Source organism: Syngnathus leptorhynchus, chromosome 6 (assembly GCF_054491065.1).
Source record: "Syngnathus leptorhynchus isolate UIUO chromosome 6, UIUO_Slep, whole genome shotgun sequence".
NCBI lineage: Eukaryota > Metazoa > Chordata > Actinopteri > Syngnathiformes > Syngnathidae > Syngnathus > Syngnathus leptorhynchus.
In genome coordinates this window covers 11,624,342-11,646,272 of record NC_141200.1, presented here as the reverse complement: position 1 = coordinate 11,646,272, position 21,931 = coordinate 11,624,342, and the positions used below count along the sequence as shown (strand labels likewise).

The following is a 21,931-nucleotide window of genomic DNA, read 5'->3' as shown; positions in this document are numbered from 1 at the left end:
ATCTTGTGATATTTACTGTACACTACATCAGTATATCTATTTATATCCATTTATCACTCAATATATGTATATACAGATTGTAAATATTTTTTCCCTTTTACTAAAAAATGAATAACGGCCTCCTTGACTACTAATAATCTCTCTCTGGTTTTTATCATTATTTGGGAAAACTGTTGGCATCTTTGAAAGTGACTGCACACACATTCTTGGCAAAGTTAAGATTTGTCATTTATTAATATCATAAGGAATGAGCATAACTCAACATGTTTTGTCAAATCATGACAGTGTCATTAAATGATGAGTCAGCTGCTTTTCCAATTGTAGAAAATCTTCATGCGGGAGAAGATAACGTTGAATGATTTCTATAACATGTGACTCAGTGGTGAGCTCATAATCCTTCTTGTTCTTAAATGGGAGATGTCCAGCAAGCTCGCATAGTGCAACATTGAGAGCGGACTCCTCTTTGGTACCAAAACAAGCTACTCTGGGCCACACGGCAATGCGTACGCCTTTTCTTAATAACTTGTCATCATCCTCTTCGCAGGGTGGGGCTCCTCTGGTCATGAAGAGGTTGTGAGCAACATTGGCCTCCACTAGGAAGTCAGTGACATGACAGATGGCACTGGCCACATCCTTCACTCCCTTGGATTCAGTGTAGAATAGAAAACCTGCAGGAAATCCTCCCAAAGTATAAAATCCTTTGTTGGGAATAAGCGGACGGACAGGAATAGTTTCAATACTGAGCTTATACTTCAAGTAATATCCATGAAGATGTAAATGATTGACAGATGCAAATGCTCCGAGACTATTGAAGCCTACACGAAAAGATGGATCAGAGCTGAGCAGTACCGATTCAATACCAACTTCAACGGCAAGCCTTGTGAGGATTTGAGGAAAGCAGCGTTCTGGATCTGGAACAAAAAGACAATGTCCAAACTCCAGAGGACTGACATTGACCAACAGAACAGTCTTACATGATTGACAGCCAATTTCATGCCCTTCCTCAGATTCCTTAATCATCTCAAATATGATCTCATCTGGATTGATTTTGTTAAAATTAAACAGCTCAGCATTGAAATCCTGCTGAATACTTAAAATCTCTTGAGGCTTTCTTCTCTCTAGTCCTCTCTTGACATTTAACTGGGCAACAAAACCACAGGGGCCAGGCAGGATACGTGTCTGTAAATCCTCCAAACGGTAGCGAAGGAGACCCCTCTCCATCCTTTCCGTCCATCCAGCTTGAATGGCAATGTCAAACCTCGATTTACATGCCGACGTGTCATTGGTATTAACGGGCACATCTTTGATAAAGTCTTGATTCCAGTAAACAAACTGGACTGGCATTGCTGGGGAGGTGGGGTGGAGGGTGTTGACGTTTTACATTGCTTGCGTTGATAAACAGGCTGGCGTCATCTTACGTCTAGTCGTATGGTTCCAATTCATAGGATGAAAGGACAATAAATATTTCAGTCAGAATGTCAACTACAATGTAAATCATACGTATGATCACGCAAAACAAGTGACTTACATTTGTGCACGTTTAACTCATGTTGAGCTCCTGTCAGTTCCCGAATAGTTACGTTGGTTCTTCGTCGTTGGTATTTGTATTTCCGGTTTGAATTGCCAAAATAAAAGATATCCACAGTTTTCCAGCCGTGACTTGACTGTTAACTGTGTTTATTTGTCATCGTCACGATCATATGAAGCGAGTAAATGTTTGAATAAGATATAAACAACAGTATTGTACATAGAGTAAAACAAAGAGCGTATCCTATTTTATTTTACAACTGTTCAGCTCCTGTCACGTTTCTATTCTTTCGACCGGTTACACTTGCATTACCTGCTTGAGATGCCAAAATAAAAGTGATATAATATTAGTAAGCTTGCCATAAATTGAATCTCAACTTTAGTGTATTGTTACAGCCCCATGCAATACTCATCTTGTTTACTCATATTGCTCAAATACAGTACAACCTCGGATCTCACCGCTAATTTGTTCAAGAAAGAGTGTTGAGAAGAGAAACAGTTGAGTTCCGAAGTAATTTTCTCCATTAGAAATAACTGAAAACGTAATAATCTGTTCTCAGCCAGCAAGTTTTTACCCTTTATTTATTTTCGGAGCTAAAATGCATCGGGTTGAATATGCTATATGAATTAAGTAAGAAACACAACATTAAAACAATAATTTTAAGAGCTACATAATGTGACGTGACATTGATTTGGCGCTGAATCTATGAAGGCAAATGAATGGAAGGGGAATCCAATTCCATAAGAAAAATCAGGTGGCTGCATTTTGTGAGTGTTTTTTCCACTGGGACCTGGCCGGTAACCCCAGGTAACCCCCTTCGTAAAACTAGCACTATTTATCACCTCTCTATTCCTCAAAAATGAACTTGTGGTCAATTTCCGCACTTTGAATCCGTCCATCATACTTGTCTATAATCACCTTTTTCAGCTCTATCGTCGTTCTCACCATTATCCTCTTCTGCTTTTCTCCTGCGTCTTTCTTGGGACCCATGTTTGTTCTCTGGCACAGTGCAACTTTACAGTGGTCTACAACCCGCCAAACAACAAGGCCAACCAACGCCAGTTAGCGGCAGGAGGAACGACCTCTGAGTTCGGGGTCGGTCTCCTAAGCTTTGTCCGAGAACCGGGACAAAGATTTCCCGACATTTTGAATTGGAAACCGAATATGTTGAGTTCCGAGGTGATTTCGGGGTTCCACTGTATGTCTAACAAAAAAAATAGAAGCAAACAAACTAGCAGAATTACGTTTCATTAATGTAGCATAAATTGTCTGATTGTGGTTATTTATCTATTTATCTATTTATTTATTTACTTGTTTATTTTTTGTCTCGTCATGTCTTCTACTGTTTTGTAACCCATGGTTTGGAGTAACTTTAGAAGCAGCAGCTGGCCACTCAGTCATGAGGCTATTTTAGCAGCTGAGTAACTGCATGCTTTTGGAGATAAAGCAGACGGTGACTGCTGGAAGTTACATGTGTTCGGCTGCTTGGGAGCACTGCTTCATTTCATAGTATCTCAAACAGCATTGAGATAACTTGGTTTTGTTTGTTAGGACAACGACTGTAAAATAAGGATGGAAGCAGGAACAGACAAAGAAGTAAGTCCTTTTTTTAAACTTATGTAGAAATTATAAAAACATTGTATGCATTTTAGCTTGTATATCGTTTATAGTTTGTATCTTTTCATCTTAGACAATAATACGTCTGTTCATTAAAATACTGTGCCATACTTTAACACATTAGCATATTAAAGTTTTTCATGGGATCATGTAAGAATTACGCATCAGTGCTTTAATTTAACTCACTGACATCGATCTATTTTGTAGACAGGAAATGAAAGAAATGATACAGCTCAGCCCCTACATGATACTAATCCCGAGTCATCCACCTCTTCTATTGTTGAAGGTATGCAAAGCACACATCTAGTCGTCATAAAGTTTTCACTGTAAATTTGATTTATAACTGCGTTTTGAAAATATAATTACGAACTCAACATTTCTTTAAATCGTTTAAATCGTTGTGGGCTAAAGTCTTACATAATGTTTTTTTTATTTGCTCTGAGGTTCTACAGGGCAAATGGCTGGGTCTGTTGAAAGGAACACACAAAATCCCAAAAATCCTAAAGACCAGTCTGCTGTCGATACAGCAAAGGAAACCGCCTTAAAACCAACCCTTCAACTGACTATTACTACGTTTACAGTGAAAAATGGTGATGATTTGAAAGTAGAAATACCAGTGCTGGGTAATCCAGCCCCAAAGATAGAATGGAAAAAAAATGGACAGGCTGTCAAAGAGACATCCAGGCTGGAGATCTCAACTACATCATCAATGACAGTTTTTCATATCAGACACGCTACCAGGGAGCATGTTGGCCAATACTCCATCACAGCAAGCAACAATGCTGGAAGCTACACGGGAGAAATCACCGTGGTCGTTCTTGAAAAGCCCGACCCCCCCGTTGGGCCTGTGAAAATTGATGAAGTTAGTTCCGACTATGTGTCCATTTCCTGGGAGCCACCCGAATACACAGGAGGCTGTCAGCTTGACAACTATGTCGTGGAGAAACGTGACATCACTAACATGGAGTGGCAAACCGTATCCGCAACGACAGTGCGGACAACAATCAAAGTCACCAAACTAAAGACTGGTAGTGAGTATCAATTCAGAGTGTTTGCAGAAAATAGGTATGGAAAGAGTGCAGCCATCACATCTTCAATTGTACTAGCACAGTACCCATTTAGTGTACCTGCGGCTCCTGGTGCACCTTTTGTGTCCACAGTGTCAAAGTACAGCATGTTAGTTGAATGGGCATCCCCAGGCAGAGATGGAGGTAGTGCTGTCACTGGGTATCATCTGGAGCGAAAGGAGAAAAACAGCATCTTATGGACCAAGCTGAACAAACTTGCCATACCTGACACCCGATTCAAAACGACTGGCCTGGAGGAAGGCATTGAGTATGAATTCAGAGTCTTTGCTGAAAATATTGCTGGACTCAGTCCTCCGAGCAAGATATCTGACTGTTATGTGGCAAGAGATCCCTGTGATCCACCTGGTAAACCTGAAGCTGTTGTCATTACAAAAGAGAATATCACACTCCAGTGGGCCAAACCTGGCTATGATGGTGGCAGCTCTATTACAAGCTACGTCGTTGAAAAGAAGGAGCTTCCAGATGGCCGATGGATGAAAGCAAACTTCACAAATGTTATTGAAAATCAATTCACAGTTACAGATCTGACGGGAGGCCAAAGTTACATGTTCAGGGTCATTGCCAAGAATGGTGCAGGTGTCTGGAGCAAACCTTCTGAATGTGTAACCATCTTTGCTGAAGATGTAATTGAAAGACCTTCTGCGATTATGGACCCCAAGTTCAAGAGTACACTTATTGTTCAGGCTGGGGAAACACTTATAATTGAAGCGGATTACTTTGGAAAACCCCTTCCCGAAGTAAGGTGGCTGAAGGATGGTGAGGAAATTAACAAAGCTACCCCAAGGACTGATGTAAAAAACACCCTCACTCATACAACACTGACCATCAGGGATTGTACACGAGTGGATGGGGGATGCTTCGTCCTGAGTCTCACTAACATTGATGGAACAACATCTATGCCGGTGAATGTAAAGGTGCTGGACAGACCCGGTTCCCCAGAAGGACCTTTAAGGGTGAAAGCTGTCAGTGGTGAAAAGTGTAATCTTCATTGGAACCCCCCTTTAAATGATGGCGGAGCCAGTGTTTCACATTACATCATTGAAAAAAGGGAGACAAGCCGTGTTACATGGACAGGAGTTGAACCTCATGTTGAAACTGTCAGTTACAAAGCAACCAAGCTGACGCCCGGGAGAGAATACATATTCCGTGTTTGTGCCGTGAACAAATTTGGTGTCGGGGAATATCTGGAATCAGAACCTTTCATCGCACAAAATCCTTTCAAAACACCCAGTGCTCCTTCTACCCCTGCTGCCAGTGCTGTCACCGGAGACTCTGTCATGTTGACGTGGGAAAGACCTGAGACTGACGGGGGCTCTGAGATAGATGGCTACATCCTGGAGAAACGTGATAAAGAAGGCGTTAGGTGGACAAAATGCAACAAGAGAAGACTGAATGACTTGCGCTTCAGATGCACGGGACTCACCGAGGGACATTATTATCAGTTCAGAGTATCGGCAGAGAATACTGCTGGTGTTGGTGCACCCAGTGAGCCAAGCGATTATATTAAAGTGTGTGATACATCATACCCTCCTGGACCTCCTAGCAACCTCAAAGTGACAGACCATTCGTGCAGTACTGTCTCTCTATCCTGGTCCAAGCCTATCTATGATGGTGGCGCGCCCATTAATGGATTTGTTGTTGAGATGAAAGAAGCAGCAGATGATAAGTGGCTAACATGCACACCAAACACTGAAGATACAAAAGACACCATAAAAGGTCTGAAGCAAAATGCCGAGTACAACTTTCGGGTACGTGCAACAAACGCCAATGGAGTCGGCGAACCGGTGGAATTACCAGGGTCTGTGGTCGCAGCTGAGAAACTAGAGCACCCCGAAATTGAGTTGGACACAGCTTTGAGAAAGCTAGTTAGTGTTCGAGCCTGTTCAACATTACGTCTCTACGTTGCCATCAGAGGAAGGCCGGAACCTGAAGTCCAATGGTCAAAGGAAGGTGGTGCTCTCAGTGAGAGCGCCCAAATAGAGGTGACAGGCGCCTACACGTTGCTGATGATTGAAAACGTGAACCGAAATGACACGGGGAAATATGTATTGACTGTTACGAACTGCAAGGGCTCTAAGTCAGCATTCGTCAATGTGCGAGTGTTGGATACTCCCAGTGTACCAACAAACCTCCAAGTGAAAGATATTCAGAGAGATTCTGTGCTCATCACCTGGGAGGCTCCTCTCATTGATGGAGGAGCAGTGATTTCACATTATGCCGTGGAAAAGAGAGAGGAGAATAGAAAGGTCTTCACAAGTGTGTGTAGTAACTGCACAAGGAACTCGTGTAAAATTGACAACCTCCAAGAGGGATGTTTTTATTACTTCCGTGTCTTGGCTGTAAACGAGTATGGAAGTGGACAATCAGCTGAAACAAAAGAGCCTGTTAAAGTGTCTGAAGTGCCTTCTCCTCCTGGGAAAATCACACATAGCGATGTCACCAATGACAGCGTAAAACTCTCATGGGAAAAGCCGGATCATGACGGAGGCAGCAAAATTACATGTTATATTGTTGAAATGCAAGCAAAAGGACATGACAAGTGGAGAACCTATTCTGAGAGTAAAACACTGGAAACAGTCCTTCATGGACTGACAAAAGAAATGGAGTATTTCTTCAGAGTTAGTGCTGTGAATGAAAAGGGGAAGAGTGAGCCCAGGCTCCTGTTGACACCTGTTACCGTGAAAGACACGAGCGCTCAACCCATTATTAGTTTGCTGTCCAGCACATTTAGTGTGAAGGCAGGGAATGATTTGAAAATTGATGTGCCATTCAAGGGTGTACCACAGCCCACTGTAACATGGAAGAAAGATGGCAACATACTCAAAGAGACCTGCAGGGTCAATGTGTGTACATCGGAGACATCATCTCAAATCATCATCAAAGATGCAACAAAGGTAGATGTTGGCTTGTATGAGGTAACCGTCAATAATTCTGCTGGAACGACATCTGCTGAGATCCATGTGAATGTTTTTGAAAAGCCTGGACCACCGTGTGATCTCACTGTGGAAGAAGTGAGCGCTGAATTTGTGGCTCTGAAATGGCAGCCCCCTCATTATTGTGGAGGATGTCAAATCTCGAATTATGTTGTTGAGAAGAGAGATACAAACAGCACAATCTGGCAGACGGTGTCGGCCACCGTTGCCAGGTCCTCGATAAAAATATCTCGTCTGACACAGGGCACTGAATATTACTTTCGTGTTGCAGCAGAAAATCGCTACGGAAAGAGCTCCTTTGTTGAGTCTGAACTAGTTGTTGCCCAATATCCTTTCAAGGTTCCAAGTCCACCAAGCAATATCTCTGTTGTGAGTGCCTCAAAGTCTGTCATGGTCATTACATGGGACCCAGCAAGCAGTGATGGTGGCAGCCCGATTATTGGCTATCATATTGAACGCAAAGATCAAAGTAGTATTCTGTGGACAAAATTAAACAAAAGTCCAGTGACGGAGAACAGATTCAAAGTTACACACATCGAAGAAGGCCTCGTATATGAATTTCGGGTGTATGCTGAAAATATTGTTGGTGTTGGTCCCTGCAGTAATACCTCTGAACCTGTTGCAGCGAGAGACCAGTGTGATCCTCCACGAAACCTCACAGTTTCCAACATAACAAACTCTTCAGTTTCCCTCTCCTGGGAGAAACCAAACTATGACGGTGGGGCTAAAATTATTACTTTCATTGTAGAGAGGAAAGAGCTTCCAGATACATGTTGGCTAAAATGTAACTTCACCAACTTACTTGATACCTTTTGGGAGGTGACTGGTCTCACAGAGGGTGAACAATATGACTTCAGGGTTCTTGCGAAGAATGCAGCTGAGCTCTTTAGTGCACCATCTGAGGCCACAGGACCCGTGACTGTACAGCATGATGTGGAACCACCTAAAATTATCATAGAGGACACATTTAAACAGGTTCTGGTTGTCAAAGTGGGTGATCTCCTAAGAATAGATGCTGACATCTCAGGTCGACCAAACCCTACAGTGTTATGGTCAAAGAATAGTAGAGCCATCGGCACAAAGGGTAGGGTTGAGATTACAACAACCAAGACGCATACGTGTCTGTTAATCCGGGAGAGTGTTCGAAAAGATTCTGGACAGTACACTCTGAGCCTCCAGAGTACTGCGGGTACCACATCTATTGTGTTTACATGCAAAGTCTTAGACAGGCCTGGTCCTCCAGCTGGACCCCTGCAAGTGTCTGGACTTTCAGCGGAGAAACTCACTTTATCATGGGGACCACCTCACGAGACAGGCGGTGCAGAGATCATGCATTATATTGTTGAGAAGTGTGAAACTAGTCGTGTGGCCTGGACTCTTATCTATGGTGACTTGATGGCAACTACTTGCAAAATAACTAAGCTGCTCAAAGGGAATGAATATCTCTTTAGGGTGAGGGCAGTGAACAAGTATGGCGAAGGGGAGACTTTGGAAAGTGATCCCGTCAGAGCAGTCGACCCCTTCAACATCCCATCTGCTCCAACGGATGTTGAGGTCACAAGTGCAACGAGTGACGCTATGACTATCTGCTGGAAGAGGCCAGCATCTGATGGAGGGAGCCGAATCAGCGGGTACATCATTGAGAAACGTGACAAGCAAGGCATTCGTTGGCTGCGTGTTAATAAGAAGCCCGTCTACGACCTACGAGTCAAAGCCACCGGCTTACATGAAGGATGTGAATATGAATTCCGGGTTTTTGCAGAGAATGCTGCAGGGATAAGTGAACCCAGTCTACCATGTCCTCTCACCATGGCAGAAGATCCACAGTTTCTGCCTTCCCCGCCCGGAAAACCTACACTTCTCGATTCTTCCAAGTCCTCAATCACTCTGTCATGGAACAAGCCGCTGTTTGATGGAGGAGCACCAATTACAGGCTACAAAGTTGAATTCAGAAAATCCACAGAAGAAGTCTGGACCGCTGGGACACAAAACATAGATAAAACTGAGTTTAAAGTAACTGGGCTCACTTCAGGGACAGAATATGTTTTTGTTGTTAGATCAATAAATAAGGTAGGCATCAGTGAAGCCAGTCCTGAAACGGATCCTTATGCGGCTGTGGATAGAGTGGAAGAACCTAAGTTTGATATTAGCACTGACATGAAGAAGACCCTCCATGTCAAAGAAGGAGGTGCCTTCACCTTCTCCGTACCTTTCATGGGCAAACCTATTCCCAGTGTGACTTGGGAAAAAGCAGATGTGGATCTAAGAATCAGAGGACTGATCAACACCACCGACTCCGTCACCTCCATCACTGTGGAAAAAGTAACCCGCGATGATACAGGCAAATACATCGTCAAATTGCAAAACGATGCCGGGAGTGCCTCTTTGACTCTAAGTGTGAAGGTTCTGGATTCCCCTGGTCCACCAAAACATTTAGCTGTTAAAAACGTTACCAAGAACTCTGCCACAGTTACTTGGGACATTCCTGAGAATGAGGGAGGAGCCTCCGTTAAGAACTACCTTGTTGACATACTGGACATCAGTAGAAAAGGATGGACGAGACTCACAAACAGATGCCACAGGTTGTCCTACAAGGTGACTGACCTGGAGGAAAGGGGGATCTACTACTTTCGAGTCACCGCTGAAAATGAATTTGGAATCGGTGTTCCGGCTGAGACGAGAGAAGGAACAACAATGACAGGTAGAGTCTGTAAAAAAACAAACTCATTAATAATGTTGAGTTACAATCTAAATAAGTTGTTCAGTCAAATGAATGTCAGAGCAAGAATTATTACATGCTGTTTTAATTATGTAAGCACTTTGTTCCACTGTGTGACTGATTCTCTTTTTATGTATTTCATTTTAGATTCAACAAACTGGGAAACAAACCCGGGTGCTTAGTTTGTGTTTCCTCCAGAGTTGAGCTGAACACTTGGGCATGTTGAGAAGATTGCTGAGCTATCCAAACTTTGTTCAATTTAAAAAAGCACAAGTTCTTTGAATTCACGCATGTTGTGCTGTCGTCAAACTAAAATGTTTTTATAGCATCCTTGTCTAAGTTTAATGAAATAAAATAAAAGATGACATAACCAGTTTGGATTTGGAATTGTAAAACATTAGTTATGCTTATTGATGAGCTACATTATACAATTTATCTGTTTCAAACATCTACAAACCCCAATTCCGATAAAGTCGGAACCTTGTGTAAAATGTAAATAAAAACAGAATACAATGATCTGCATTTTTTTTAAACCTGTATTTAATTCACTACTAAGTCAAGATATTCAACTTTCAAGCTAAAAAACCTTAGTTTACTTTACTTTTTTTTGGAATCTGATGCCTGCAATATGTTCTAAAAACAGACGGAGGGTCATGTTTACCACTGTTACACCACTTTTCGTGGCACACAATTGTTTTAGCTTTGTAGGTGGAATGTCTTGCATTCTGTTTAACAACAAAGTCACTCTGTTATAAGACATGCAGAATGTGGCTTAACATTGTCTTGCTGAAATAAGTTGTGCTTGGATGGCAGCATATGTTGCTCCTAAACATACTTAGTATTAATATTGCATTTGCGAACATGTTCTTTTGGTCATGATCCGCTTTGCAACTAAACATTACAATAAAAAAAAAAAAAACATCGGGTGACCGCTATTTACAATATTATGTGAATTATGTACACGATGAAAAGACAAATCTATGCGAGAAACGTCTTATGTTTGTAAAAATATCTACATATCAGACTATATATGTAAACAAAGCACCGATGAATACAAATAAATATATTTTGGGACTTTGGTGACCATAGATTGTATGATCTGTTGGAGTTTAGCAAACATCCGTGGAGCTTGTCAAGCATGAAATGGTTAACAGGCTCACCGGAAGTACAGCGGCAACACAGTGTTTATAAGACAAAAAAAGTTTAACGTTGGAAACTAACTATAGTACAAGATGGGGACAACGGCGAGTCAACTTGGAAAGGATTTGCTCTCAGAATACCAAGTAAGTGATCAACTTATAAGAAACGCGATGTCGTCTTGGCTGATTTACGTGAAGTGCCAAACAAACACTTGTTCCACCCAGCAACGTTAGCCAACTTAAAGCTATTTTAGCGTAACCCCAAAAGAAGCAACCTTATACGTCAATTTTCAATTTGAAACAACAGTGGTGTCTCATAATGTTGAATCCGAAGTTATATTACTCGTTGAAAAGTAATATAGGTTAGGATTTCCAATATTTTGTGAGTGACTGTCATTCTACTTTCAGGAGCTGACGTTTTTAACAAAACAAGAAATTCTTCTGTAAGTGACTATTTGCATGCCACACGCTGAATATATTTGTTGTTTGAATGGCAGGATTAATATGGTAGCTGCTTAAGTAACACAATATTATGTTGTGGCTATTAATACCAGGGCACATAAAAGATTCACTGAGCTGCTCCCGAAAGACGAGAGAGTCGTTCCAAACATCAGGGTGCCAATGGAGAAGATCCTCACCCTTCCAGAACTCAAGGTACAATGTGTCACTGCTCTGAAAGCGGAGTCATTCATCTGGTTAAAAGGAATTTCCCAAGTATTATGAAACCACAATGACCCTTGTACTTGTTCCTGTTTCAGTCCAACCCATTTAGAACGAGGATCTGCCACGTCTTTTCAACATCCGAAGCGAAAGATGGAAGCCTCACCTTTGAGGACTTCCTAGATCTTTTGAGTGCCTTCAGTGATTCGGCAACACTGGAAATCAAGTCCCACTATGCATTCCGTATATTTGGTAAAAATGTTGTTTAAAAAAAACTTAGCTTGTGATTGAAAGCAAAAGCATATTTAATGCTATTTTGTCATCTTTTAGACTTTGATGATGATGGAACTCTTGACTGTGGTGATCTGGAGAAACTGGTCAACTGCCTGACCGGCGAGACCGATGACACGAGACTAACCCCCGAGGAGATGAGACAGCTCATCAACAACGTGAGCGAGATCCTGCAATATGGACACAAAATAATCAACAATGTTTAATAATACCCGATGTCGTTTAGATTCTCGACGAGTCAGACATTGACAAGGATGGAACCGTGAACCTCTCAGAGTTTCAGCACGTCATTTCAAGGTCACCGGATTTTATCAGGTGAACATAAAAATGGAATAAAAAATGTGTGCCTTTGACAAATCATTAACATATTTCCAAAATATTCTCCACAGTTCCTTCAAAATTGTGCTGTGAAGACAGAAATTGACCACCTACATTTATTATTGTTTAATCAGTGATCTAAAGTAGTTATTTGCTGTAAATTTCTATGGAATTTATTGACTTTACTGTTATATGTATAACACCTATTTGTAAGTTTGAAATCTCTCTTTATATTTCCATATAAAAAGTTTTACAAAGTTGTCAAGCTTTTTATTGAGTGTATACGAAATACTTGAATTGTAATTCAAGTCTTGAGTTGTCACTTTGTACGATACAGTGCAAAGTCCATATTTAGCAATAGGATTCCATAATATTTATGAGGTAGCTACTTCTTCCCTGATGACAGCAGCAAAAGTATTCCATGCCCCACACGTCACATCGACGACACGCATTCGTTGTTCACTGAAGAACTCCACTCGGCGCGGCTCATCTGAATAGGATGTCTCGTATCCAAGCTGACCGTATTGACCTGAGGAGGAAAAACAAGGAAGTTACCATCTCTTTTGTAAATCAAATATAAATGTGTGCTGCCAATATTAGAATTGGACTCAAAACTCACCCCATCCCCATGTGTAGAGGTCACCCGTGGCTAAAATGAGAAAGATCACATTGAAAACAGAAGTCCAACCCCAATTCAATGTAAAAGAAATGTCTCGTGTAAGTTTGAAAGTTAAGAGATTGTTTGGAAGTCGCAATCTGTGCTCTGTGCATGCTCTGAGCCTAGTTTTCACGTGTACCTATTCGGAGTAGCAATTTCATGCGGACATAGAGAAGTGACATCATGACTTACATGTCACAGCAGCTGTGTGACGGGAGCCACAGCCAACTGTCTTAATCTCACACGATGGAGTAACGTCCAGTAGTGCTGGGAATGCCTGGATAGATATGAACACTTCTTCGTCCTTCTCTCCCGCCGGTGTGTCTTCAAACAATTCGGTAACAAGAGTTGAAAGATCTGTACCATAGTTTCATTTGGAAATTTAATTTTTAAGACTGTATTGTGATACAAATGCCGTTGATATTCTTCATGCTACATGTCAAGTATCATGCATGAAAATGGGATTTCACCAGTAAGGTATAACAAGTGAAAAATTCTCATCACAACACACATTGGAATGATTGACATAAAATAATCCAGCATTTCAAATGATTTACATGACCGACCTGCTTCTTCTTTTTGACTTTTTTGATGTTGCTGTGCCCTCCTAGCAGTTCGCGAGGGAAGTCCAAGCTGGCCACTCTCGTTCCAACCCCATACATACAAGTCACCCGCGTCTGTCAATACATTGAAATAGCATTTAAAGGCATCCCTGATTACACCGGCAGCACCACAAGAGATTCTTACCACTAATGCAGACAGTGTGCCAGCCTCCTGTGGCCACCCAGCTCATGGTCATCCCCCAAAGGGCCTCCACCACTCTGGGCTGCTCTTCAGGTGAGAGGACACCGTGCCCCAATTGACCGTGACTGTAAAGTAGTTCAACAATAATACAATGAAGGTGTTCTGTACAGCAGGGATGCCAAAACCTTTAATGGGCAATTTCACTTTAAAAAAAAAAGTTAACAGTCTATGCCAGCTTGTTGAATCTGTATCATGTAATTTGGCCAGTGAGTTACACTACCGTTCAAAAGTTTGGGGTCATCCAAACAATTTAGTGTTTTCCATGAAAACGAACATAATTGCACAAGAGCTTTCAAGTGTTTTCAAATCATCCATTAGCCTTCTAACACAATTAGCAAACAATGGACTGTTAGTGTTCGGGTCGACAATTTATTTTGATCGTATGATTAGGTTGAAATGTGGATTAGAATCATTAACTGTTAAAACTTTCCACCTTCCCTTGACTCGTTTAAACTTTCCACATTCCCTTGAGTTGTTGAAAAACGTTTCATGTTGTGCAAACGTTCTTGCTTAGCTTGTTGTCTAAAGATGCTCCACCAGTATCTGTTTACACAACTTTGTAAAACAAAGAGATAAGACTGACTAAATCACTTTGCAGAGGTGGCCCTGAAACCTGTTCACCCTCACCACCATCCTGCTTCCTCTCAATAGTCTCCTGCAAGATGCGAAAGTCAGACTGCTTTAAGGCGCTCTTGTATGACACAAGAGTGATGATGGCTTTCTCCGCTTGCAAGCGTAAAAAGGACAAACTGTGTCTCGTGTGGTTCTTGCATAAAAGGTAGAGATGCGTGAGATGACCAAAACTGACAAGTGTCTGAGTTATACCTGCCCAGTCCCCATGTGTAGACACTTCCAGAGGCACTGAGGAGAATGCTGTGCTCTGCACCCAGAGCCAGCCTGGTGGCCCTCAGGTGCGGAGACAATGGTCGATAAAAAGGAGGTTTTGTGGCAATGTAACCATCTGGGACTAACGGCAGATTCGGGGACGCACCTAGAAAGCAACAAAGTGTGATTTCAGTGAAGATATTGATACAAACACCCAAATCAATTCAGAGGGTGGAGCTATGGTGATCATTACCAGCACTTTCGGATGGACTCTTGACTTCCATGCTCCATACTGGGGTCTTCTTCTCGTTGTCCAGGTCCCATGACTCAATTCTGTTTGGAAAAGCGAGGACTAAGAAAGACTCCCCGACAGCGGCGTCCGTGCACCCTGTCCCACAAATCGCACTCGCAGCGTTGAAACCTGCCAAGCACAAACCTGGCAACACAGCAAAGTCGAGCCATTTTCAGTGATTCAGATAATACATGAACGTAACTTGGCTTTTTATCAACTAAGTGAAACTTTTCATCGGTCACTCACCATTTGCGTGAAGAGTTGCTCTTCGACTCCAGCTTGCTCGGAGTCTACTTATTTTTCCACAGCAGCTTCCGTCAACATGACACTTGAACTCAAATGGCGTTCTCACTTTAACCCTGTTAGCAGTGTCGTCGTCAGTACCAACAACAGGGTCACATACATGTATCTGTCCAAAGGCGTTGAAGCCGAACCCAAACCAGGTCATTAGAATGGCTTATGTTAGGTGACTGGCAGAACGTCAACAGTACAGCTTCCCACAAAATGACTGGTATTGCGCATGCGCATTGACAAAAAGTCACGACTCAGTGGTAGTTTATTGTGTAGTACAACCGCGAACACACACGAGTGTAAATAACAGTTCATAAAAATGTTTTGGAGACAAAAACCTAAAACATGCAGTCAAATAATTGCAGAATTGTATGAAACGTGGATCACATTTTTTGTGCATTGGTGTACACGTCATTGCAAACATACATATTTTTTATAGTGTGATACAGTGCTTTTTTTAACTGAAGTATTAAAAAAAACTGAGAAAATAATTACATTAAAATATCTTTGCTGCTTCCTTCATTAAATTTAGGAAGTTCTTGGTCTTTTAGTAGCATTTCAGCAGGAAAGAAGTTGAAATGGCTGAAATGCTCAGGTACTGAAATGGTAAAGATTCACAGGGGAAGTGATTTAAGCTTTAGTTCCTTCCTGCATGTCCTTTCCCTCTCTACTCATGATGATGCCGTACTCCATTGCCTTATCTAAGCAGTTCTGAGCGACCTTTGAGGCTCGTTCTGATGTACCCTGTCTTCCCTTTGTCAAGACAAACAGAATCTCCAGGACTTCACTCTCAATAAGTGTCTCTGCCAGACTCTTCTCAGCTCGCATCATATTCAAAACAATGGCCGCACCGCGATGGCACAAGTCAGATATTTCACTGAGTAGCAGTGCCTGCAGGATCTCCAGCCAGTGGGTGGTCTGAAAAAGAGGTGTTGTGTGAACAGCAATGTGAGGGTCACGGTGAGAGACTCAAAGCTTTGCTCACTGTTGTGGTGATACGAGCACAAAGCTCAGGCTGATCGGCAGTCAGCATGGCTAGTGTTCCTGAAGCGGCTCTTCTCAGCCTTTCGTCCTCCTCGCCACAGTAGAGGAGAAGCAGCTTCAGGCGATCGTTGCCAGTGGCAAGGTACAGCTCCTGCACCTGATTATGCACACCAGGCGCAAACATACCGTTAGACTTCCGAGTTCAGCTTTTCAAGACGAGCGTCTGATTGTATGCCATACCTCTGTGCTCAGGATGAGGTTACACATGCACTCTGTGGCAGCTGCTCGGACCAGGTCGTGCTCCTCAAACATGTAGCCTTCGATTTTTGGCACAGCCTTCTCTTTGATTATCTTTTGTCTGTGGAAAAAAAAAAACATTTCAACAAAAGCAGCAACAAACCATATTAAACTTTTTGACTAGAGACTCGACTTGAGTAATAGGATGAGAAATGTTGAGATGTATTTCAAAAATCATGAGAAGACAAAAGGACTAAAACAATGGAATAAAAGTGGCTTCTAAACATTCTCTTGCTTTAGACATTTACTTGTACTTAGTTTGCATAGGAAATCTTGCTGTAGTCACATTTTCTTGTCAAAAAAGATTGGATGACTCTGGTAAAGTATACTTTATGTTCATATCAGACTTTTAGGTGAACAACTACATATGACTGAAGAAATTGAATGAATTCATGTCATTTGCTAAGAAGACACTTCCCCCTAGTGGCCAACCTGAGTCTCTCACTGATTCCAGCCAGGTTGGTCAGAGCCATGAGTGCTTCAAAATTCTGTAGCAGGGTGCAGTGAAGATTTAAGAGACTGACAAGAGGGCGCACAACCTCATAAATCTGTAATAACAATACAAGATCAGTTTAACAGCACAAATATAGTTTTAAAAGCAGAAGCACATAAGTGGATTTTTTTTTTTTTACCCTTTCTCCTGGGAAGGCAATCTCTGGATTAGATGTGATAGTAATTTTGGAAAGTGCTTGTGCTGCTTTGACTTTTCCTACATCAGTGTTATCAGTTGTCAGTGGGATGAGAGCCTATGGCGAAAAACAACATTTGTACATTAGATTACGTGAGACCCTAAGTATGGGCTCAACGAAGCATATCGGTGTACACCAATGTACCTTTCCCCCACCCTGGGCTACAACTGTGCCTCTGTCTTCTTGCCGCTCCACTAAAGCCAAGAACACCCTGGTGTGAATGATAGCAAAAAGACTGAGTCAATGTACACAAAAAAACCCCCCCCCAAAAAAACTCCGACCAAATTCATACCTGGATATACATTCTTTACAGGCATCTGTGAGAGCCGGACTCTCATGTTTAACCATACACACTAACGCCGAAACCACTCCAGCCTCCAGCAACTTTGTTAGCCGCTTCTCCACATAGGCAGCTGCATCCTGACAGATGACAAAGTTTCACATGATCTAGTTTTACAGAATAAAAACTACAGTATGTATGGAATTCTGTTCAAGCGTTGGATCTACCTACTCACAAACATTTCAGGAAAAGAAGCAGACAACAACTTTTCAAAGGGTATTGAAACGTTACCTTGGGGTGCTCCTCCGGCACATGCTGCTTTGCATACTTAGCCAGTTCGACCATCTGAGGATCAGGCTTTTCCACTTCATAGCTGTTGGTGCAGTTTACCAGAGTGGAGCCTACAGCGAAGAGTACTGTTTTGTCCTCAGACTGCAAGAAAAATAAAGGCAAGAAAATTCATGTTATCCAAGATCGGTCCAGTATGTGTGCTATACTGATGGTAGTCTCACATACTATGGAGCAGGAAAAAAAAATCACTCAATGTAACAAGAGTGAGGAATTAGATGATTTTTGTGTCCAATATTACAAGCTGAAAACACTTGTCGAATTAAACCTTTGCTAGTTCAAACATGGCCTGAAGAGCATTTCTGTCTTCGACAAAGTCCTCTTTCACATCAGCATCAAAGGTGAGATAGGCGAGGCCTTCCACGGACCATCGACGGGACGTAGGAGGCAGCGACTCATTACAAAGCCACCTAACGGGAAAGTATTCGACAACCACCACTTAGCGACACAATAGTCCTCAACGGAACTCTGTTGGAAAATGAAGAAGTTATTCTTACTTCCTGCATTGTTTGGATAGCTTTAGTGTGGATCCTTCGGCAAACTGCTTCATGCTGAAATCAGTCCCTCCTGCTGATCCAAGCTTGCACAACCCCTGAATAACCACATAGGGCCATCGTTAGATCTGTTCGAAATTTAGAGACGTTGACGTCATACAGCGGTTTGCTTACCACCAGGGCTCTCACACGTATTCGGTCATTCTCGCTTTTCTTGTAGAGGTCCTTGAGAAGCGCCACACCATTGGCCGTGATGAAGGAAGCTCTCTTAGCTTTACCTGCTGCATGAATAAGAGCCTCCACTGCTATCTGCTGGTGAATCACATCTTCAGAGGCACATAAGGATATAACTGCATCCATCATCCCTGACATCTCCAAGGTTCGGTTGCCGACATCGCTCGGCCCTTGGAGGAGCACAGATACGGTCTGGATGGCTCGCAGCTTGCCTCCAAGGCCCTTTTGGGTAAAGTGTTGTCTAAACCAAATAGAAACAGCAATATGTGAAGGAAGTTACCATTTAGATATAGAGTGCAATTTCTCTGTTTGGTAACACAGTTGATTTGTTTTTGAGCAACCTGGGTTACCAACTCACCGAACGTAGTCTTCACACAGATTATTGAAGTTCTCCCTCTCCTTGTCACTTTGAAGATCGTCATAAAGCTTGTTAAGCAAGACTGAGCAACTCATGTGGGAGTTCTCTGTAAGTTTTGGCCCTTCTGAGAGCTCAGGCACTGATGCAGCCACCTCCAAAATCTTACTCAGCCCTGCAAGAGTTGAACCAAGTAAATCCATGCCATCACATAACAGAAAGAAAATCTCTGAAGTTTCCTTAGATAAGCAGAAACATCTATTTCCTCATCGTCTCTTACATCAACAAGACCCAAAAGGTGAAATATGATGGTTTTATAGAAATTAAATTCTCTTAAGAAGTGACATACCCTGGTCAATCACCCATAGTGTCAGGGAGTTGTCTGGGTTCTTTAAGGACTTGCGGGGTACTTGTTTGACTAGAAGGTTGATGGCATTGTCTCTGCCAGGTCCTGACACATTTGATGCTGGCATCATCTCCAAGAGGTGACGCAACATCGACCGAAGTTCCTTGGATGGTTCTGTTTGAAAAATCCACACAGCCCACAAACATTGAACGTATTGTATCTGAGAGAAGGCATCTGATCACACACAGTAATACTTGAGAAACATGTTTCTGTTGTACTTTAAAATCAAATTCTGAGTCTGGTGAAAGAAGTATTGAATGACACAAAAAATGAAAATGACTTGAGTCCAAACTCACCAGGAAGTATAGCTTCCTCCTTTCCCCTGATCTCCCTCTTCATGCCCTGCGTGAGAGCCTCAAACATCACCTGCAGCAGGTGGCAGGTGGCCAGTGAAACAGCAGAGCCTCCAGATCCCATGATTGCACACAGTTGCTCCATGCCCAGCTCGTTCACTATTGCCATTGTCTAAAAATAAAAGCATACATTCCAGCATGAAGACCAGGTAGGCGGTGGTGTCTCTCAGTAATGCAGATAAATGTGTGTTCAGTATATGTCAAGAAATTTAAATGAATGCTGTGCGAGAGATCATTTTCTCTTTTTTTTCATAGGAGTTTCAGCTGTGTTAGAGCATTATGGCGGATATTTCAAGACCTACAGTATTTTATTCCCCAGATATACAAGTAACTAACGCTGATTCATAGCGTGCCTTGATTGTGGCATTTTTTTTAAACGCCATTCGCCACTGACTCATCTTTACTCACAATTGCAACACACTTTCTAATAAAAACCGGGACATATACTCTGTTTACAGCATAAATATATGTACTTGTGTCAGATTCCCAAACTTGTTTGATTTCCAACATATTGACATTTCTCCCCTCCCCTTTATCCTCAACTCAAAAGTTGCGCTGATCTTAAATGCAAAGTGCCTCAATTCTGCCATCTACTGGGATCTGCTCATCATAACAGTAGTTTACAACCTTAATTTCAAAGACAAGCCTGTGGTTAACTGGTACCCAGTCCAGGGTTTAGCCGAACTCTCCCAACTAAGTCCACTATGACAGCCTCAAACAAAGACAGTACAGAAATTGAATGAAGGGAAAATTGTTGAATTTACTCTGGACTGATGCTCAGTACATAAGCCAACCAGAGTCCTCAGAGCAGAAAGGACAACATCCTCCTGCTTTGAATGAAGAAGCTGGTCAATCAGCTTCACGCCATCGTTACGGAAGATCTGCTCAGCTCCTGCGTCTTCTCGAGATAACACCACCAGATTTTGGGCAGCCTGAAATGAGTCAATTGACCATATTACTTGAACAGTAGAAACACATCATACCATAGAGTCTTTCCTGGGAAGGCAAACCTACCTTTTGTCGGTCAGAATCTTTCACAGATGTATCTACAAGGAGTGAGAACATCTGTTGCACACGTGCATCTGTGGAGTTTAACTGTAGTGACTACAAAGATGAAAAGAAAAAAAGGCTGGTGAGCACTGCCTTTTTTGGGAAGATCACAGAATACTCCCAAGGGTATTTTACATCACCTTTTGCTGGATCTCTGCCCCCAGCTGTCTGAGGAGATCCTGGAATGCTTTGTTTTTGGGCTCAAGCTGGGCACACGTCTGTGCATCCACAAAGGCCTGGTCAAAACGTCCAAGTTTCTGGAAAGCCTGAGCCCTCCGAAACCTGGCTTTCACATCGCTTGGGTCAGTATTGAGAGCTAAAAGTCAAACAAAGAATCAAACAAAGACATTATAAAAGGTAACTGTGCAGATAGAAACAATTATATTCACATGCAAAACCTAATGCGATCCAGTATCAGGTCTGTACTATATATTAAAATGTACCTTTACCAAGACAATTACCCAGAGTTTTGATAGCCAAGAGACATACATACACATAGTGCAGTACACTATCAGAACAACAGGGTCAAATTAAAATGATTGCAGCAAAAGCATGCAAGATTGTCAAACGTGTTTATTGTAGTCACACCTATTTTTAAGCTTTTAACTAGGGTGGTTAACTCGTTCATCTATTAAATCGTGGGTTTCAGATTTTTAAGTGTACCAAATGAAGTGCCCAGTCTAGTGGGTGTGTAACAGATCATTGAGGGAAATGTCGTGCAACTACAATTACATTTTCCATGAATCAGTGTCAAACATCTATGGGAAATAAGCCGTGAACAAGGACTGTATTACATTTGGAGGCATCCGTCTCTGCCTTGTTATAGTCCTCCATTTTCAAGTAGCATGCAGAGCGGTTGCGGTAAAGTACAGCGCTCTCTTGTTTGTTGTCACTCAGCTTCAATGCTCTGGTGTAACAAGACACAGCACCCTGCAAATCGCCGGCCTTGAAAAGCTTGTTCCCCTCTTCCCTCAGGGCTGCAGTACCCTAAAAGGAAGAAAAAAAACGGGCACAAGAATTCAGCTCACCACTGTCTCCGATGTGAATCCAACAATACGTTTGCCGTTTCGTGACCCAAATTTGTTACCTTCTCGTTTTCGGTTTCGCTCATCTTCCAAATGTTCCACACGGTTCGGGGTTGAGTATATCACGTTTAACTTAAAGCTACTCATAAAAAGTGCTCGCAAACACTTCAAACTTCTCGTAAATTATTAACGAGCTCGACTTCCGGGTGTATGGCGCGAAACGATGACGTTTGGTCTCGGACGCGCCCCCTCC

The 21,931-nt window shown here is 42.3% G+C and overlaps 5 protein-coding genes across 6 annotated transcripts; 2 read left to right on the top strand and 3 right to left on the bottom strand.

The window, feature by feature from the left end:
- Positions 1-214: 214 nt before the first annotated feature.
- gdpgp1 (GDP-D-glucose phosphorylase 1) lies at positions 215-1,676 on the bottom strand. Its single transcript, XM_085914623.1, has 2 exons — positions 1,529-1,676; positions 215-1,420 (listed from the first exon to the last, which is right to left on the bottom strand). The coding sequence occupies exon 2, from the start codon at positions 1,342-1,344 to the stop codon at positions 277-279; it is 1,068 nt and encodes a 355-aa protein (XP_085770749.1). The 5' UTR covers positions 1,345-1,420; positions 1,529-1,676; the 3' UTR covers positions 215-276.
- Positions 1,677-2,994: 1,318 nt separating this feature from the next.
- On the top strand, positions 2,995-10,337 carry LOC147055964 (titin-like). Its single transcript, XM_085914625.1, has 4 exons — positions 2,995-3,124; positions 3,353-3,431; positions 3,589-9,867; positions 10,033-10,337. The coding sequence occupies exons 1-4, from the start codon at positions 3,101-3,103 to the stop codon at positions 10,065-10,067; spliced, it is 6,417 nt and encodes a 2,138-aa protein (XP_085770751.1). The 5' UTR covers positions 2,995-3,100; the 3' UTR covers positions 10,068-10,337.
- Positions 10,338-11,003: 666 nt separating this feature from the next.
- cib1 (calcium and integrin binding 1 (calmyrin)) lies at positions 11,004-12,536 on the top strand. The gene is made up of 7 exons (XM_085914369.1): positions 11,004-11,168; positions 11,433-11,467; positions 11,579-11,678; positions 11,783-11,936; positions 12,015-12,133; positions 12,202-12,290; positions 12,365-12,536. Exons 1-7 carry the CDS (start codon positions 11,118-11,120, stop codon positions 12,384-12,386), a joined length of 570 nt encoding a protein of 189 aa, XP_085770495.1. The 5' UTR covers positions 11,004-11,117; the 3' UTR covers positions 12,387-12,536.
- On the bottom strand, positions 12,362-15,346 carry rccd1 (RCC1 domain containing 1). Of its 2 annotated transcripts, none has more exons than XM_085914367.1 (8): positions 15,119-15,346; positions 14,834-15,016; positions 14,581-14,746; positions 13,699-13,820; positions 13,518-13,628; positions 13,144-13,308; positions 12,913-12,942; positions 12,362-12,822 (listed from the first exon to the last, which is right to left on the bottom strand). In XM_085914367.1, exons 1-8 carry the CDS (start codon positions 15,318-15,320, stop codon positions 12,668-12,670), a joined length of 1,134 nt encoding a protein of 377 aa, XP_085770493.1. In that variant the 5' UTR covers positions 15,321-15,346; the 3' UTR covers positions 12,362-12,667. The 2 variants fall into 2 exon arrangements, with proteins under 2 accessions (XP_085770493.1, XP_085770494.1); XM_085914368.1 differs by having other exon boundaries at positions 13,144-13,275.
- Positions 15,347-15,792: 446 nt separating this feature from the next.
- Positions 15,793-21,910, bottom strand: unc45a (unc-45 myosin chaperone A). The gene is made up of 19 exons (XM_085914365.1): positions 21,741-21,910; positions 21,448-21,640; positions 20,794-20,969; positions 20,618-20,707; positions 20,368-20,535; positions 19,547-19,715; positions 19,194-19,364; positions 18,848-19,019; positions 18,430-18,730; positions 18,259-18,353; positions 18,030-18,171; positions 17,705-17,845; positions 17,426-17,553; positions 17,278-17,344; positions 17,077-17,190; positions 16,877-16,992; positions 16,388-16,505; positions 16,149-16,304; positions 15,793-16,081 (listed from the first exon to the last, which is right to left on the bottom strand). Exons 1-19 carry the CDS (start codon positions 21,762-21,764, stop codon positions 15,794-15,796), a joined length of 2,829 nt encoding a protein of 942 aa, XP_085770491.1. The 5' UTR covers positions 21,765-21,910; the 3' UTR covers position 15,793.
- Positions 21,911-21,931: the final 21 nt, after the last annotated feature.